General features: G+C 49.2%; 1 protein-coding gene across 3 annotated transcripts in view; it reads left to right on the top strand.

Annotated features, from left to right (window-relative positions):
- PAX7 (paired box 7) overlaps positions 1-17806 on the top strand; it is a 172933-nt gene that overhangs the window by 60105 nt on the left and 95022 nt on the right. For all 3 annotated transcript variants that reach the window (XM_054394800.1, XM_054394798.1, XM_054394799.1), the window contains exon 5: positions 16378-16577. In XM_054394800.1, the coding sequence (XP_054250775.1) occupies positions 16378-16577 (200 nt within the window). The remainder of the gene's footprint in view (positions 1-16377; positions 16578-17806) is intronic.

Below are 17806 nucleotides of genomic sequence, written 5' to 3'. Positions count from 1 at the left end.
CTCTTTGCCCGCTCTCCTATGCAGCTCAGAGCCTTGAGTGGGACATCAACTTCTCATAGAATCAGAGAATTTTTTCAGTTGGAAAAGACCTCCAAGATCACTGAGTCCAACCATCAACCCAGCACCACCATGGCCATTAAACCATGGCCCAGAGTGCCATGGTCACAGGTTTCTTGAACACCTCCAGGGATGGGGACTCCACCACCTCCCTGGGCAGCCTGTTCCAATGCATGGGTCCATGTATTTCTTGAACACCTCCAAGGTTCCTGTGTCCAGGACAAATTGTTTTAGGAGAAGTGGAGGAATTGTTTTAGGAGAACTGGAGAAGTTGTTGTAGGAGAAGTGGAGGAATTGTTTTAGGAGAAGTGGAGGAATTGTTTTAGGAAGACTGGAGAAGTTGTTTTAGGAGCACTGGAAGAATTGTCTTAGGAGAACTGGAGGAATTATTTTAGGAGAACTGGAGAAATTGGTTTAGGAGAAGTGGAGGAATTGGTTTAGGAGAAGTGGAGGAATTGTTTTAGGAGCACTGTAGGAATTGTTTTAGGAGCAGTGGAAGAATTGCTTTAGGAGAAGTAGAGGAATTGTTTTAGGAGAAGTGGAGGAATTGTTTTAGGAGAAGTGGAGGAATTGTTTTAGGAGAAATGGAGGAATTGTTTTAGGAGAAGTGGAGGAATTATTTTAGGAGAAATGGAGGAATTGTCTTAGGAGAACTGGAGGAATTATCTTAGGAGAACCAGAGAGACGAAGCTGAAGAAGGGAAGAAAGCACAATACGAAGGGGAGAAACGTGAGCAGACCTCTCCGTCTCCCTGCCTCTTTATTCCCCCTTGTATCCCAGCTGGTCTCCCTTTGCTTCCCAGCGTTGGGAGCACTTTTGATGCCTCTCTAGCTACAATTGGAGGCAGGGAGCCCCCGCGGCTGCTCTCGGGGCAGCCCTCCGCTGGGTCCTGCGCCTGCCTGCCGCCAGCACGCGGCTATGAATATTGAAGTGCCAAAGGGGCTCTTTTATGGACTTCACAGATGTGCTGGGGAGTCAGGGCAGGCCTCATTACCTCGGGGTTCTTGAAAAGGCCAAACAAAAGCCAGAAGAAAGAGTGTTAGGGGTGGAGGGGTGGGGGGTGGGGTGGTGGTTTGGGGAGGAGGCAGGGAGGCGAGAACTAGCGAGAAGTTGAAAGAGAAGAAAAGCCTGGAGTTGATGGATATTCCATCTGGTTATGTTCAGGCCAGCTCTGGGAATTAACAAAGGGCTGCTGGAGATCTAGGCTCTCTTTTTGCCCTCCTCCCTCCCTATCTTGCTCCAAATGCTCTGGGTGATTTGGTTTTGTTCAGTGCTCAGGAGGAGCAGAATAGGTTGTGGGGGGTTTTGTTGCTGTCGTTGTTGTCCTCGGTGTGTCTTGCCTGTAGGGGCAGCTGGGACCCAGGCTGCCAGCCCTGTGCTTGGCTTTTGGTTTTGCTGGGGCCCTGGTGGCTCTTGCTTCTTTCACATGAAAAGAAGATGGAGCCTCCAGGGCCAGGATCCTTCCAGTGAGATAAAATTGACTGCAGCTTCTTGGCTTTTACCACTCACTGCACTGGTGAATGTCGACAAAGAGTTTGCTTGGACTGCATGAGGGAAGCCTGGAATGGGTTGGGTTGGAAAGAATCTTCAAGATCATCCAGTCCCAACCCCCCTGCCATGGGCAGGGACATCTCCCACCAGCCCAGCTTGCTCAAGGCCTCATCCAGCCTGGCCTTGAACGCCTCCAGGGAGGGGACATCCACAGCCTCCCTGGGCAACCTGTTCCAGTCTCTCCCCACCCTCACTCTAAAGAATTTCTTCCTCATCTCCAGTCTCAATCTCCTCTCTTCCAACTCAAAGCATGCCCCTTGTCCTGTCACTCCAAGCCCTTGTCAGAAGTTCCTCCCCAGCTTTCCTGTAGTCCCCTTCAGGTACTGGAAGGCTGCTTCAAATTCTCCCTGGATCCTTCTCTTCTCCAGGCTGAACAGCCCCAACTCCCTCAGCTTGTCCCCATAATGGAGGTTCTTCAGCCCTCTGATCATCTTTGTGCCTCCTTTGGACCCACTCCAGCAGTTTGATGTCCTTCTTGCATGGCACGGATTCTGAAAGAGCATCTGGTCAGGGATGCAATTCCTTCTTTGTGAGCTTGGAAAAGCCTTCATCTAGTTTAGCCTCAAGGCAAAGGTATGCTGGAACAGGCTGCCCAGGAAAGTTGTGGATGTCCCCTCCCTGAAGGTGTTCAAGGCCAGGTTGGATGAGGCCTTGAGCAACCTGGGCTGGTGGGAGGTGTCCCTGCCATGACAAGGAGTTTGGAACTGGATGATCTTTAAGAGCACTTCCAACCCAAACCATTCTATGATTTTGCATGTGCTCCCTTTGCACCCATGAAACTTCCAGCTTTCCTTTCTCCTTCTTTCCTACAGCTTCCCCTCCATGAAACTTCCAGCTTTCCTTTCTCCCTCTTTCCTACAGCTCCCCCTCCATGAAACATCCAGCTTTCCTTTCTCCCTCTTTCCTACAGCTCCCCCTCCACGAAACTTCCAGCTTTCCTTTCCACCCATGAAGCCTCCAGCTTTCCTTCCTCTTTCCTGCATCTTCTCCTTCCTCTTTCCTACATCTTCTCCTTCCACACATGATTTCAATGATCCAAAGTAATTATTTGATTCTGATATGGATCTCACTCATTCAGTAACAATCTTGAGGGAATTTTCCAGCTGTGACACCCCCTCCCCCCTTCTCTTTCTTTGGCTCCCCCCTTTTCTATACTCCCTCTAGGCAGACAGACAGACAGACAGACACACACTGTCTCTGCCTCCCTGCCCAAAAGCATTGGCTCCACTCTGGGTACTATTTCCAGGGGGTAAAGCCCACCATGGACATCACCTCACCCTGTGGTTTGGTTACAGCTGGCCAGTTCAATGCCTGAATAGCACAAAAAACCACCAGGAAAATACCCAAACCTTTATCTCCCAAGCCCACCCCCCCTACCCCCTCCTCACCCCTCACTCACTAATGCTTTGCTGAACACTGCAGTCCCCAGCTGAGCTTTAAATGACTTTTTCATTTTCCTAGGCCTGCTCCCTGGTCTGTTTGGTATTCAAGGGCACCCCACCAACAGGCAGCATCATTCTGCTTGGGCTGAATTACTTGATTAAAACGCATATCAACTATTATGTGCTTCGTTTTCTGCTGCTGCTCCACACCACAGCCCCTCTAAACTATGTTAAAAGTGCAAGCCAGCTGCAGAGGCATGAGCAGAATGCTGGGGGATGGGAGGAGGAGAGGGGGGAAATACAGGTTGGTAAGGGGAGGGAGGGGGAAACCCAAGCTTTATTGTGTGCGCTCTGCCCATCGTTGGGGTTTTTGTGTGTGTGTCTGGGAATGCGCTTGGAGAGGGGAGAAGGGAGGGAGAGGGGAATTTGGAGCACCTGTGGAGGGAGAGGTGAATTTGAAGCACCTCTGCCTCCCCCTTTGCAGTCCCACCTGCTGGTGGGCAGGCTGGGCAGCTTGGAAACCCAAACTATTGTGTGCGCTCTGACCATCGTTGGGGTTTTTGTGTGTGTGTCTGGGAATGTGCTTGGAGAGGGGAGAAGGGAGGGAGAGGGGAATTTGGAGCACCTGTGGAGGGAGAGGTGAATTTGGAGCTCTTCTGGAAGGAGAGGTGAATTTGAAACACCTCTGCCACCCCCTTTGCAGTCCCACCTGCTGGTGGGCAGGCTGGGCAGCTTGGAAACCCAAACTTTATTGTGTGCGCTCTGCCCATCGTTGGGGTTTTTGTGTGTGTGTCTGGGAATGTGCTTGGAGAGGGGAGAAGGGAGGGAGAGGGGAATTTGTAGCTCCTCTGGAGGGAGAGGTGAATTTGAAGCACCTCTACCTCCCCCTTTGCAGTCCCACCTGCTGGTGGGCAGGCTGGGCAGCTTGGAAACCCAAACTATTGTGTGCGCTCTGACCATCGTTGGGGTTTTTGTGTGTGTGTCTGGGAATGTGCTTGGAGAGGGGAGAAGGGAGGGAGAGGGGAATTTGGAGCTCCTCTGCCACCCCCTTTGCAGTCCCACCTGCTGGTGGACAGGCTGGGAGGTGAGCAGGGGTTGTTCTGCACCTCTCAGGACTTCCTCCTTTTTTGCCAGGGTGTTCTGCTTTTCATGTTGGAAAGCAAAACCAAGGCAGCACAATTCCCTGCCTGAGATGCTGGCTCTCCTGACACCCTTCTCTCTGGCTTTTCAGAGGCTTGTTTGCATTTTGATGGGTTTTGGTTGCTTGCTGCCAGAGGGAAAGGCAGATGCTTAAGAAGTCAGAGCTCCAGCTCTTACTTCTGAAGCTGTAGACTGCAAGGTCCGCCATGAGGGACATCCCCTGGTAATGAACAGTTGTGTCTGGGTGATCCTTGCTCATCCCATGTGCTTTGAGGGGAGTAGGAGGTGTGAGGTGTGCAGTTCTATCCCCCCTGCTCCAACACAGAATCATTTTGGTTGGAAAAGATCTTTAAGCTCATCCAGACCAGCCATTCTGTAACTCCACCAAGGCTGAGGCTAAACCACGGCCTTCCGCAGCAAATCCCTGTGGCTTTGAAACACATCCAGGGATGGGGATTCGACCACCTTCCTGGGCAGCCTGGTCCAATGTTTCAGATCCCTTTCAGGGAAGAAGTTTCTTCTCAGATCCAACCTAAATCTCTCCTTGTGCAGCTGGAGGCCATATCCTCTTGTCCTATCACTTGTTGCTTGGGAGAATCCCCAGCTGGCTCCAACCTGCTTTCAGGGAGCTGGAGAGAGCCAGAAGGTCTCCCCTCAGCCTCCTTTTCTCCAGGCTGAACACCCCCAATTCCCTCAACTGCTCCTCCCCAGCCCTGTTCTCCAGACACTTCCCCAGCTTTGTTGCCCTTCTCTGTACTCTCTCCAGCCCCTCAATGTCTTTCTTGAGGTGATGTCCCCAAAACTGAACCCAGGATTCAAGGTGTGGTCTCAACAGATGTGCTGGAGCTGAGATCCATGGCAAGAATTTCAGCTATAATGTGTCTTCTTATTTCAAGCCTTCAAGGCAAGGTGCCCACACTGAGGAGCTGTGAGATGAGCACCTCCCTGGCAGCACGGCAGCAAAACACCACATGGCAGGTCAAGTTTGTCCTTTGGAAGGTCACCCAGAGACTCTTCCACTGTCCTCCAGCATCCATCAAATTGCCTGAAGTTCTTTTATATACCTGAAGTTCAGGCAGACAAGGGACTGGAAACATCTGCATGGCTATGAGCAAAACTAGAAATGGAGAGATTCAGACTGGATGTTAGGAAGAAGTTGTTCCCCATGAGGGTGGTGAGAGACTGGCACAGGTTGCCCAGGGAGGTGGTGGAAGCCTTATCCCTGGAGGTTTTTGCAGCCAGGCTGGATGTGGCTGTGAGCAACCTGCTGTGGTGTGAGGTGTCCCTGCCCATGGCAGGGGGGGTGGGACTGGCTGAGCCTTGAGCTCCCTTCCAACCCTGACAATTCTCTGATTCTCTGTTTAATGCAGGGCTAGCTGCTGGGATGTCCAAACAACAGCTTTGCTGGACAGAGAGTGCTGTAAAGTGGGGGGACTGGTGTAGGGGTGCTCAGAACTTGCTGATACTTTCAAAGGGAGAGGTTTTTCCCCCTTTCATGCCATTAAACCCATGTTGCTCCCTGGCTGCATTCATTTCACAGCCAGACACCTCCAGACCTGCTTTGGTGGAGCACCACCTTTGCTCCAGCAGTGTCTGGGTGAGTTTCCTGAAGCCAGCCACAGCACAAAAGGAGCAGTTACAGCGAAGCCAGCCACAGAGCCATTCCCTTCCCCCTCCTCATTCTCTCCCCTCCCCACACATATTTAATTTTTTAGGATGGTGCAGCTGGAAGCAAGGGAGAGAGAGAGAGGAAATGAGATGAGAAACAGTGAAGGAGAGAATGTGCAGCTCCCCTTTACCCTCCAACAAAATCCGATCCCCACTTTAATGAATGCGTTTTCATGCCTGCTCCTGCCTGCCAATCCTTCCAGACGGCACCAAGGTGCTTCAAGACAAGGCAGAAGGTCCTTGTAGAGCATCAAGGGCTCAGTCTGAGCCTGGAGGGTCTTGTTGTGGCCGATTCCACCTAATCCTGTTGATTAATTTAACTCCAGGGCTAAGAGGCGCCCAGAAGCGGTGACTGGAAGTGGAGAGGAGAAAGGCAGAGGGGAGGGGGGAAGAAAGGAAAGAGAAGGAGGGAAGGGAATAGGGAGAGGGAGGACACAGCCAGTCCATAATTAGGGGGGGGGTTGTGTGTGTTTCTTATTCCTTTCCTTAAGGTCCAGTTGACTTCTATTCCTTTCAACCCCCTGCAGAGAGCTCTGCCCAGCTCCTGCTTACTGCACCCCAACCTGAACTCAGGGATGTGAGTCTGTGGGCTCTGTTTTACACATTTCCTGGTGCTAGGATGGTCCCTGGACAAGCCTTGCCATATGTTTGTCCCCTTCCCTGTGCCATCCTTTGCCCACAGATGCTCTGGCTGGACTCATTTCCATGGGGAGAAGGAACCACTTTGGTTTATTCAGTGCTCCCCAGCTGCTCCTCCCTGAAGATGTGAGACTTGCTGTTGATCCACGAAAAAACATCAGCAGGTCCCTTCACATGCACAGGCTGTGTGGTATCCCTGCTCCAAGGAGATGGCTGGCAGATTTGATAGCCCCACTGAGAGCAGAGGGAAGAGCTTTGGAGTTTCCACACCTCATGCCCACAGTGAAGCCTCTGCCTCTTTAGTTCTCAGAACAAAGCAAAGGGGTTGGAGCAGTTTGGGTTTTTTCTTTCTGAGCTACACAGAATCATGGAGCCATAGAACCTCTGAGGTAGGAAGAGGCCTTTGAGACCATCAAGTCCAACTACTCACCTACAGCTCACAAACCCCCCACTGCCACTTAACCACATCCCTCAGCACCACATCCATGTGGCTTTTAAATACTTCCAAGGATGGTGACTCCACCACCTCCCTGTTCCAATGCCTGACCACTCTCACAGCAAAGAAATTGTTCCTCATGCCCAACCTAAACCTCCTCTGGTGCAATTTGAGGTCATTTCCTATCACCTGATACTAGGGAGAGGAGAGCAACCCCCACCTGGCTCCAACCTCCTTTCAGGGAGTTGTAGAGTGGCTGAAGGTCTCCCCTCAGCCTCCTCCAGGCTAAACACCCCCAGTTCCCTCAGCTGCTCCTCACCAGCCCTGTTTTCCAAACCCTTCCCCACCTTTGTTGCCCTTCTCTGGATGCACTCCAGCAGCTCTGACTTGCCCTGCGGTGATGTTTATTTTCCCTCCCTTCCCCTTCTCCATTCTGTTCTTTTCTGTCAGTCTTTCACCAGCAGGAGATCCCAGGGGAGCTCCTTATGGGACAGCTTACTGTTTCCCATCCTTCATCACCACTAGAGGTTGGCAAGCCACACAAGAAGCTGCTGCTGCTGCTTGGTATTTCTCCGTCTTCATAGGTACAGGATGTTCACTGCTGCTTAGCAAATGCTACCAAGGCATAATGGTTACTCCTACAGCAACAGCCCTGTGTTGTTGGAGGCTGCAAGCTGGGATCCTCCCCCTGCTCATGCTGCTGGATCCATTTTTCCTACAGAGATGTGGGGGGCAAAAAAAAAGAAATTTGAAGTGTTCAAGTCTGGGATGAATCCCTCCAGGCTTACCCAGCAAGGGAGTCTCCTAAAGTTACTCCTGCAGCTTCCCATTGCAGTCTCCCAAAGTTACTCCTGCAGCTTCCCATTGCAGGGTCTCCCAAAGTTACTCCTGCAGCTTCCCATTGAAGAGTTTCTCCCAAAGTTACTCCTGCAGCTTCCCATTGCAGTCTCCCAAAGTTACTCCTGCAGCTTCTCATTGCACAGAGACTGTGCCAGTGGTGGGGTTTATTTTTTTTTTTCTTTCCCCAGCAGATTAGGAATGGAAAGAGATCTGTTTGATCCTTGAGGTTCATCTCAGGCAGGTAAGGGATACTGTCCCCTGATAATGGGGGAAGTGTTAGATAATAGGCTGGGTCCTGCAGCCTGCCTCAGCTGGAAGGCTTTGGGTATTAGTTAGAGAATCTGTGTCTGACAGCAGCAGCTGCAGTGTGCTAAGAGCAGCTGGTTCCAGACATGCCCTGGGATTTGTCCTGCTCTCTTGGTTTCATCTTTGTAGTCGAGTTGTTGGAGCCTCAGACTTGGCACGAGGTGCTGGGGGCTTCTTTTCCCAGCTTTGCTCCTGACTCACAGGGTGACTGTAGGTGGGTGACATCCACCATCCCTTGCCACGGTTGTAGAACAGAGCTAATGCCTGTTAGGAGCTGTTTGGAGGTGGAAAATGGAGCTAATGCCTGTTAGGAGCTGTTTGGAGGTGGAAAATGGAGCTAATGCCTGTTAGGAGCTGTTTGGAGGTGGAAAATGGAGCTAATGCCTGTTAGGAGTTGATTGGAGGTGGAAAATGGAGCTAATGCCTGTTGGGAGATGTTTGGAGATGGAAAATTGAGGCAATGGCAGTCAGGAGTTGTTTGGGGATGTAAAATTGGGGTAATGCCTGATAGGAGCTGTTTGGAGATGTAAAATTGAGGTAATGCCTGTTAGGAGCTGTTTGGAGCTGTACAATTGAGGCAATGGCAGTCAGGAGCTGTTTGGAGATGTAAAATTGAGGTAATGCCTTTTAGGAGCTCTTTGGAGCTGTAAAATTGAGGCAATGGCAGTCAGGAGCTGTTTGGAGATGTAAGATGGAGATGATAAACTTCCAGGGATGGGGCTTCTATTACCTCTCCGGGCAACCTGTTCCAGGGAGGTGGTAGAAGCTCCATCCCTGGAGGTTTTGAAGGCCAGGCTGGATGTGGCTGTGAGCAACCTGCTGTAATGTGAGGTATCCCTGCCCAGGGATGATCCCTTCCAACCCTGACAATTCTATGACTCTCTAATGGCTGTCAGGAGCTGTTTGGAGATGTAAAACGGAGATAATGGAAACTGGGATCTGCTTGGAGATGTAGAATGGAGATAATGGCAGTTGGGAGCTGTTTGGAGATGTGAAATGGAGATAATGGAAACTGGGATCTGTCTGGAGATGTAAAATGGAGATAATGGCAGTTGGGATCTGTTTGAAGATGTAAAATGGAGATAATGGCAATTGGGATCTGTCTGGAGATGTAAAATGGAGATAATGGAAGTTGGGAGCTGTTTGGAAATGTAAAATGGAGATAATGGCAGTTGGGATCTGCTTGGAGGAGATGTAAAATGGAGATAATGGTAGTTGGGAGCTGTTTGGAGATGTAAAATGGAGATAATGGCAGTTGGGATCTGTCTGGATATGTAAAATGGAGATAATGGCAGTTGGGAGCTGTTTGGAGATGTGAAATGGAGATAATGGCAGTTGGGAGCTGTTTGGAAATGTAAAATGGAGATAATGGCAGTTGGGATCTGTTTGGAGATGTAAAATGGAGATAATGGCAGTTGAGATCTGTCTGGAGATGTAAAATGGAGATAATGGCAGTTGGGATCTGTCTGGAGATGTAAAATGGAGATAATGGTAGTTGAGATCTGTCTGGAGATGTAAAATGGAGATAATGGCAGTTGAGATCTGTCTGGAGATGTAAAATGGAGATAATGGCAGTTGGGATCTGTTTGGAGATGTAAAATGGAGATAATGGAAGTTGGGATCTGCTTGGAGGAGATGTAAAATGGAGATAATGGTAGTTGAGATCTACTTGGAGGAGATATAAAATGGAGATAATGGCAGTTGGGATCTGCTTGGAAATGTAAAATGGAGATAATTTCAGTTGGGATCTACTTGGAGGAGATGTAAAATGGAGATAATGGCAGTTGGGATCTGCTTGGAAATGTAAAATGGAGATAATGGCAGTTGGGAGCTGTTTGGAAATGTAAAATGGAGATAATTTCAGTTGGGATCTACTTGGAGGAGATGTAAAATGGAGATAATGGCAGTTGGGATCTGCTTGGAAATGTAAAATGGAGATAATGGCAGTTGGGAGCTGTTTGGAGCTGTGGATAGGAAGTGTCCCAGCAGTTCATGTGGCAAGGTTTGGCTCTCCACTCTTACAACCCCATAGGCAGCAGGATGGGCAGCATGACCACTGGTGCTGCTGGGCCCAGGACAGATTCTTACTCATCACCTTCACTTCTCCTCACCCAAAACTCTGTGGACAGATCAGGGATGCTGAGTTAGTATCCTAGAATGCACCAGAAAATGTGGGTGGTTTCCTCCCCAGGCTTTTGCAGCACAAAAGACAAAACACCCAACAAACTGAATGAGGTGAAGTGGGGGAAATGAAACCTGGTAGAGATCATGGAATCCTAGAATGGGTTGGATTGGAAGGGACCTTCAAGATCATCTAGTTCCAACTCCTCTGCCATGGGCAGGTATCTTTTTTCTTCAATTCTAGACCTTTTTTGGCCAGTTCTGGACCATTTTTCACTAATTCTAGGTTTTCCCCCATAACTTCTAGACCTTCCTCACTCCTAGACCTTTTCCCCTAACGTCTAGACCTATTTTTCACCACCTCTAGACCTTCTCCCACCACTTCCAGACTTTTCCCCCCTCCATTCTAGACCTTCCCCCACCACTTCTAGACCTTTCCCCCACCACTTCCAGACCATGTTTACCACTTCTAGACCTTTTTTACCACTTCTAGACCTTCCCCCACCCCTTCTAGACCTTTCCCTCACTTCCAGTTAGTTTTCCTCACTTCCAGACCTTTTTCATTACTTCCAGACCCTTTTTCCACCACTTCTAGACATTTTTCATCACTTCTAGACTTCCCCCCTCACTTCTAGACCTTATTTCCTCAAGTCTGGACCTTTCCTCCCTCACTTCTAGACCTTATTCCACCCCTTCTAGACCTTTTTTCCACCCCTTCTAGACCTTTCCCCTCACTTCCAGACCTTTTTTCCATCACTTGAGGACATGCTGGATCCCAAGGTATGTTGTATGCTCTGTAAGCACTTGGACCAAGCAGGCAGCTGAGGTGTAGGCAGAGGTCACATCCTTGCTAGTGAGTGGCCAAGAGAAGAGTTAGAGCTTCTAAAAGCCACTTTGATGTTGCTCTCACCACAGCACTTGCCAGGCAGGTTGGGGTTTTGTTGCACCCCATGAAGTCACCACCTCCAAGGAATGTGTGGACATGGCACTGAGGCATGGATTTAAGGCCATGCTGGTGTCAGGTTGGAGTCAATGATCTTGGAGGTCTTTTCCAACCCCAATAATTTTATGAGCCTATGACAATTTCTGAGCTCTCAGGCTGGGAGTTGCTGCCTACCATGGTTGTTAATTACACAGAAATTAGTGTTTATTGTGGGGGAAAAAAAAATTATGCTCAGCTGCAGGCTTAAATGACAATTCACTTCGATTTTTTTTTCCTTCCTCACACTGGTCCTCTCACATCCTGGACCAAAACCATCCTAATTTAGTTTTCCTATCAGGTATTTCCAAACAAAGAGATCCCAATTAAAGCAGGAAGAGTTGGTGCCTCAAGTGCTTAACTGACATTCACTGCATGGTGTTGGGTTCCAGATGTGTTTTTGCACACTCTGTGGTCCTCCAAGGTCCAGATGGGCTTCTACCTGCCCTGAATCATCTGGGATCCAGATGTGGAGGGTTGTTGTTTGCAAGTACAGATGTGCCTTGAGAGTCTAAAGGCTCCTTGAAAATGGCCAGAACCAAAGAAGCTCCTTCAGCAATGAACTTCTGCTAGGTGTGGTGAAACTGCCTTTAAAATGTGGGGATGGATGATGCTCCTCTGAGGCCAGCAGTGGATTTCTTGCTGATTTCAGGGGGAATTAAAGTGTTCTTGGTCTAAAATAGATGACAACTCCTTGAAAGTCTCTACAACTCCCTGAAAAGAGGTTGGAGTGAGGTGAAAGTTGGTCTCTTCTCCCTAGTGTCAGGTGGTAGAACAAGAGGAAATGGCCTGAAATTGTGCCAAGGGATGGTTTAGGTTGGGCATGAGGAACAATTTCTCCCCTGCAAGAGGTGGTCAGGGATTGGAACAGGCTGCCCAGGGAGGTGGTGGAGCTCCCATCCCTGGAGGGGTTCAGGTAACCTGTGGCCATGGCACTCTGGGACATGGCTTGATGGCCATGGTGGGGTTGGGTTGATGGTTGCACTGGATGACCTTTGAGATCTTTTCCAACCCAAACAACTCTGTGATTCTATAACATGTGTAAGGCTCCTGTGCCCTGGTAAGCCAGACCTAGAAGAAAGCAAACCCCCTCCAGGTGATGTCTTTGCCCTCTCCCACCCCCCCAGAAGAAGCCACCCACTCTTACAGCAGAGTTTCTCTGACTCCAGGCCAGCTGAGGTCCAACACCACATCCTCCCCATGAAGCCCCAAGACATAAAAGCATTTTTGTCTTGCAGCAAGCTGAAGGCAATGGCATTTTGTGGTGACCTCAGTGTAAACAAGCCAGCTCCAAAGGGGATATTTGCCTCATACTCCTCAAACTGCCTCCCCTCTCCAGCAGCTGTTGGAGGAGTCACAGCTGCTGTTCCCAGCTCTGAAAGAAGAGGGGGAAAAAAAAAAAAAAACAGAAAAAAAACCAGGAAAAAAAGCAGATTTTTGGATAATGATGGTATAGGAGTTGAATAATAAAAAAAAAAAAAAAAAAAGAGAGAGGGCTGAAAAACATTTTTGGTAGCTCTGGGAACTTTATCATCAAGAGGAGCCTGTCTAAGTCCTGCTTTAATCCTAAATTAGCAAAGGTTCACCCAAAAGCAAAACCATTTCTCTGTGAGGGCAGTGTTGGAGAAGGTTCAGAGATTCAGAGATTCAATGGGTTGGGTTGGAAGGGACTTCAATGATCATCCAGTTCCAACCCCCCTGCCATGGGCAGGGACACTTCCCACCAGCCCAGGTTGCTCAAGACCTCATCCAACCTTGAACATCTCCAAGGAGGGGACATCCACAGCCTCCCTGAGCAACCTGTTCCAGTGTCTCCCCACCCTCACAGTAAAGAATTTCTTCCTTATCTCCCCTCCTCAAGCTTCAACCCATTCCCCCTCATCCTACTACTAGGAGCCCTTGTTCAAAGTCCCTCCCCAGCTCTCCTGTATCCCCCTTCAGGTACTGGAAGGCTGCTCTAAGGTTCTGCCTCTCTCTCTGTTCTGTTGTTCTGACAGCCAGCAGTCAAGCTTGGCATGGAAAAAAAATATGAGTGTGCATTTAATGAGTCTCCTCTTAGAAGAATCATTTTGCTTGGAAAAGTCCTTTAAGATCATGGAGTGCACCAAGTCTGGTGCCTAACCATGGCCCTCAGAACCACCTCTCTGCAGCACTGAAACAGTTCCAGGGATGGGGATTCTCACAGCCCTCTTCAGGTACTGAAAGGCTGCTCTAAGGTCTCCCTGGAGCCTTCTCTTCTCCAGGCTCAACAGCCTCAACTCTCCCAGCCACAGAGGAGGTGCTGCAGTTCTCTGATCAGCTTCGTGGCTTTTCCTGCTCTGCTTTGTATTTGGGGGGTTATTTTATTTTCACTTGGGTTTCATCCATCTCTATCTCTACCCCATGCAGAAGCATTTAGCAGAGTACCTAAGAACAAAAGTTGGATGGGGATTCAACCACCTCCCTGGGCAGCCTTTTGTGAGGGAGAAGGGAAAGGTGACAGAGGGCAGATCTTTCACCTGGCTGGAAGGTTTCATATGTCATAATTCTTACTTCTCTGCTGCTATGAACCAGTGGCACATTTTTCACTGTCCCAAAGGCAGATGTGAAGTTTTGACCAAACTCCATCTGCTCCACAGGGAGTTGACAACCTTCACATCTTTGAAATCCAAGCTGTGATCCATGAGATGCCTCTGGTGAGCAGCAGAGTCATAGCTGAGGTGTTCTTGCTGTGTCCTCTCTAACATCCACTGGGTCTGGCTCTAGACTTGGTGAGCAGCAATGTAGGACCTTCTGCTTTATCTCCAGACCACAGCAAAAAGCAAAACTGAGCTTACTTATTCCAGCTTTACTTATCTGGGTTTGATAACAGGGTCAGGAGGCCCTGAGACACTGGAAGAGGTTGCCCAGGGAGGTGGTGGAAGCCTCATCCCTGGAGGTTTTGAAGGACAGGCTGGATGTAGCTGTGAACAACCTGCTCTAGTGTGAGGTGTCCCTGCCCATGGATGATCCCTTCCAAACCTGACAATTCTATGATTCTCTAATGGCATTCAGGAGCTGTTTGGAGATGTAAAATGGAGATAATGGAAGTTGGGATCTGTTTGGAAATGTAAAATGGAGATAATGGCAGTTGGGAGCTGTTTGGAAGAGATGTGAAATGGAGATAATGGCAGTTGGGAGTTTTTTGGAGATGTAAAATGGAGATAATGGCAGTTGGGATCTGTTTGGAGATGTGAAATGGAGATAATGGCAGTTGGGATCTGTTTGGAGATGTAAAATGGAGATAATGGCAGTTGGGATCTGTGAGGAGATGTAAAATGGAGATAATGGCAGTTGGGATCTGTTTGGAGATGTAAAATGGAGATAATGGCAGTTGGGATCTGTGAGGAGATGTAAAATGGAGATAATGGCAGTTGGGATCTGTTTGGAGATGTGAAATGGAGATAATGGCAGTTGGGATCTGTTTGGAGATGTAAAATGGAGATAATGGCAGTTGGGATCTGTTTGGAGATGTGAAATGGAGATAATGGCAGTTGGGATCTGTTTGGAGATGTGAAATGGAGATGATGGCAGTTGGGATCTGTTTGGAGATGTAAAATGGAGATGATGGCAGTTGGGATCTGTTTGGAGATGTGAAATGGAGATGATGGCAGTTGGGATCTGTTTGGAGATGTAAAATGGAGATAATGGCAGTTGGGATCTGTTTGGAGATGTAAAATGGAGATGATGGCAGTTGGGATCTGTTTGGAGATGTAAAATGGAGATGATGGCAGTTGGGATCTGTTTGGAGGTGTGGAGAGGAGAGAAAGTGTCCCAGCAGTTCATGTGGCAAGGTTTGGCTGTGAGCAACCTGCTCTAGTGTGAAGTGTCCCTGGCCATGGCAGCGGGGTTGGAACTGGCTGAGCCTTGAGGTCCCTTCCAACCCTGAGAGTTCTGTGATTCTATGAGGCAATAGATGTGATGGGCTCAGGGCAGGGGGAAGGGAAAAGCAGAGGTCCAGGGCAAGAAAAGATGGAGGAAGCAGGTGATGAACTTGCCATTGATTAAGGGATTTTGTGGCACTTTAATCTCTTGCAGCCTGACCTTGGGCAAAAGTCCTGTTGAAATGTGGCAAGTAAAAGAAGAGGAACTATAATCTGTAGGTAGCCTGAGCCAGAGGTGAAGACCTTGGAAAGGTCTTTCCCAGCTGTACAAATTCTTAACATTTCTTCTTCTTTTTTTTTTTTTTTTTCCTGAAATAATAATAATAAAAAAAAAATTAGAACCTCAAGCACTGATAATTGACAAAACCCAAGAGGAAATTAGAATCACAGAATGGTCTGGGCCGGAAGGGACCTCCAAATGTTATCCAGTCCAACCTCCCTGCTGTCAGCAGGGACATCCCCAACTAGATCAGGTTGCCCAGGACCTCCTTGAGCATCACCTTGAATACCTCCAGGGATGAAGCCCAAAACCACCTCCCTGAGCAACCTTTTGCAGTGTTCCACAACCATCATAGTAAAGAACTTCTTCTTAACATCCAATCTAAATCTGCTCTGCTCTAGCTTAAAGCCATTGCCCCTGGTCCTGTCCCAGCAGACCTTTGCAGTCTCTCTCCATCCTTCCTGTAGCTCCCTTCAGGTACTGGCAGGCTGCTGTTAGATCTTCCTGCAGCCTCCTCCTCTCCAGGCTGAACACCCCCAGCTCCCTCAACCTGTCCTCATAGCAGAGCTGCTCCAACCCCCTGAGTATTTTCCTGGCCCTCCTCTGGACCTTCTCCATCAGCTCCATGCCCTTTCTGTATTGAGAGCTCCACACCTGTACACAGCACTCCAGGTGAAGTGTCCAGCTTAGAATCATAGAATCAGTCAGGGTTGGAAGGGACCACAAGGCTCAGCCAGTCCCAACCCCCCTGCCATGGGCAGGGACACCTCACACTAGAGCAGGCTGGCCAGAGCCTCATCCAGCCTGGCCTTAAACACCTCCAGGGATGGAGCCTCAACCACCTCCCTGGACAACCCATTCCAGGCTCTCACCACTCTCATGGGGAAGAACTTCTTGGCAGAGCAGAGCCAAGTGCTTGCTAGGAGGCCTTTTAGCAAAGTGGGGAGGGGAAATGATAGAAGTGGTAGGAAACCGGTGGGTGACCATGGCCATGGCTGGACATGGCCAGAGTATTTCTTGGGGATGGACACCACCTCATGGGTTTACTTTGCTGGAGCTGCTTGACTCCTCCACCAGGCTCTCTCATTCTGGCAGGTGACCCCAAAGAGTCATCTCCCACTTCTTCCCCACCCCAGGTAACAGGCTGGATGAAGGCTCTGACGTGGAATCCGAACCAGACCTGCCTCTGAAGCGCAAGCAACGCCGCAGCAGGACCACTTTCACTGCTGAGCAGCTGGAGGAGCTGGAGAAGGCCTTTGAGAGAACTCACTACCCAGACATCTACACCCGAGAGGAGCTAGCTCAGAGAACCAAGCTCACTGAGGCCAGAGTTCAGGTGAGGACCAGAGCTGGCACAGGGCAAGGCAGCCTGGTGGCACAGCTTCTCGTTGACCTTGGGGAAGGGGATGGTGGGGTTGGGGTTGAGGGTGTTCAAAGGTCTATGGTGTGGATGGACCTCTTTGGGGTCATGATCACAAAGATCCGAGACTTAAATCCAGTTCTTGTTGACCTTGGGGATGGTAGAGTTGAGTGTGTTAAAGGTCTGTAATGTGGATGAACCTCTTTGGAGTCATGATCACAAAGATCCGAGACTTAAATCCAGTTCTTGTTGACCTTGGGGAAAGGGATGGTGGAGTTGAGTGTATTCAAAGGTCTATAATGTGGATGAAGCTCTTCTTTGGGGTCATGTTCACAAAGATCTGAGACTTAAACCCAGTTCTTGATGACCTTGGGGAAAGAGATGGTGTGGTTGGGGTTGAGGATGTCTAAAGGTCTATGATGTGGATGAAGCTCTTCTTTGGGGTCAAGTTCACAAAGATCTGAGACTTAAATCCAGTTGTTGATGACCTTGGGGAAGGAGATGTTGGGGTTGAGGGTGTTCAAAGGTGTATGATGTGGATTAACCTCTTTAGGGTCATGTCCACAAAGATCTGAGACTTAAATCCACTTCTGAATGACCTTGGGGAAAGGGATGGTGGTGTTATGGTGCTCAAAGGTCTTTGGGGTCATGATCACAAAGATCTGAGACTTAAATCCAGTTCTTGCTGACCTTGGGGAAAGGGATGGTGGTGTTGAGTGTGTTCAAAGGTCTGTAATGTGGATGAAGCTCTTCTTTGGGGTCATGATCACAAAGATCTGAGACTTAAACCCAGTTCTGCAGATTCCCATGGGTTTGTAGCTATGCCATTTGGCTTGGACCCTTTGCAGAGGTACCAGCTGGAAGGTTTCCATCCAGGTTGGGCCCAGGAGCCAAGCTTTCCTTCTCTTGGCAGGGCATTTAGCTCTCTGCTTTCTGCTGGAGGAAATTCCTCCATTTGCCTAGAAGGGAGCAGTGTGTGGTTTTCAGGAGCAATCCCACCATTTACCAACCTTGCCCCGGGGGGAGCAGATCAGATTTTGCAAAGCTTGCAAGTGCTGTGTGTGAATTTTTCAGCAGACTCCTTGAGGTTTTAGTTTTCTGGGTTTGTTGGTGGGTTGTGTTTTGTTTTTTTTTTTTTCCCTCCTCAATCTCCAGAGAGCACAAAAAAAAAAAAAAATGGCTGGGGATGGGGGGGGGGGGGGGGG

This window comes from Indicator indicator, chromosome 32, assembly GCF_027791375.1.
Source record: "Indicator indicator isolate 239-I01 chromosome 32, UM_Iind_1.1, whole genome shotgun sequence".
NCBI lineage: Eukaryota > Metazoa > Chordata > Aves > Piciformes > Indicatoridae > Indicator > Indicator indicator.
This window is presented reverse-complemented; position numbering and strand designations above follow the sequence as displayed.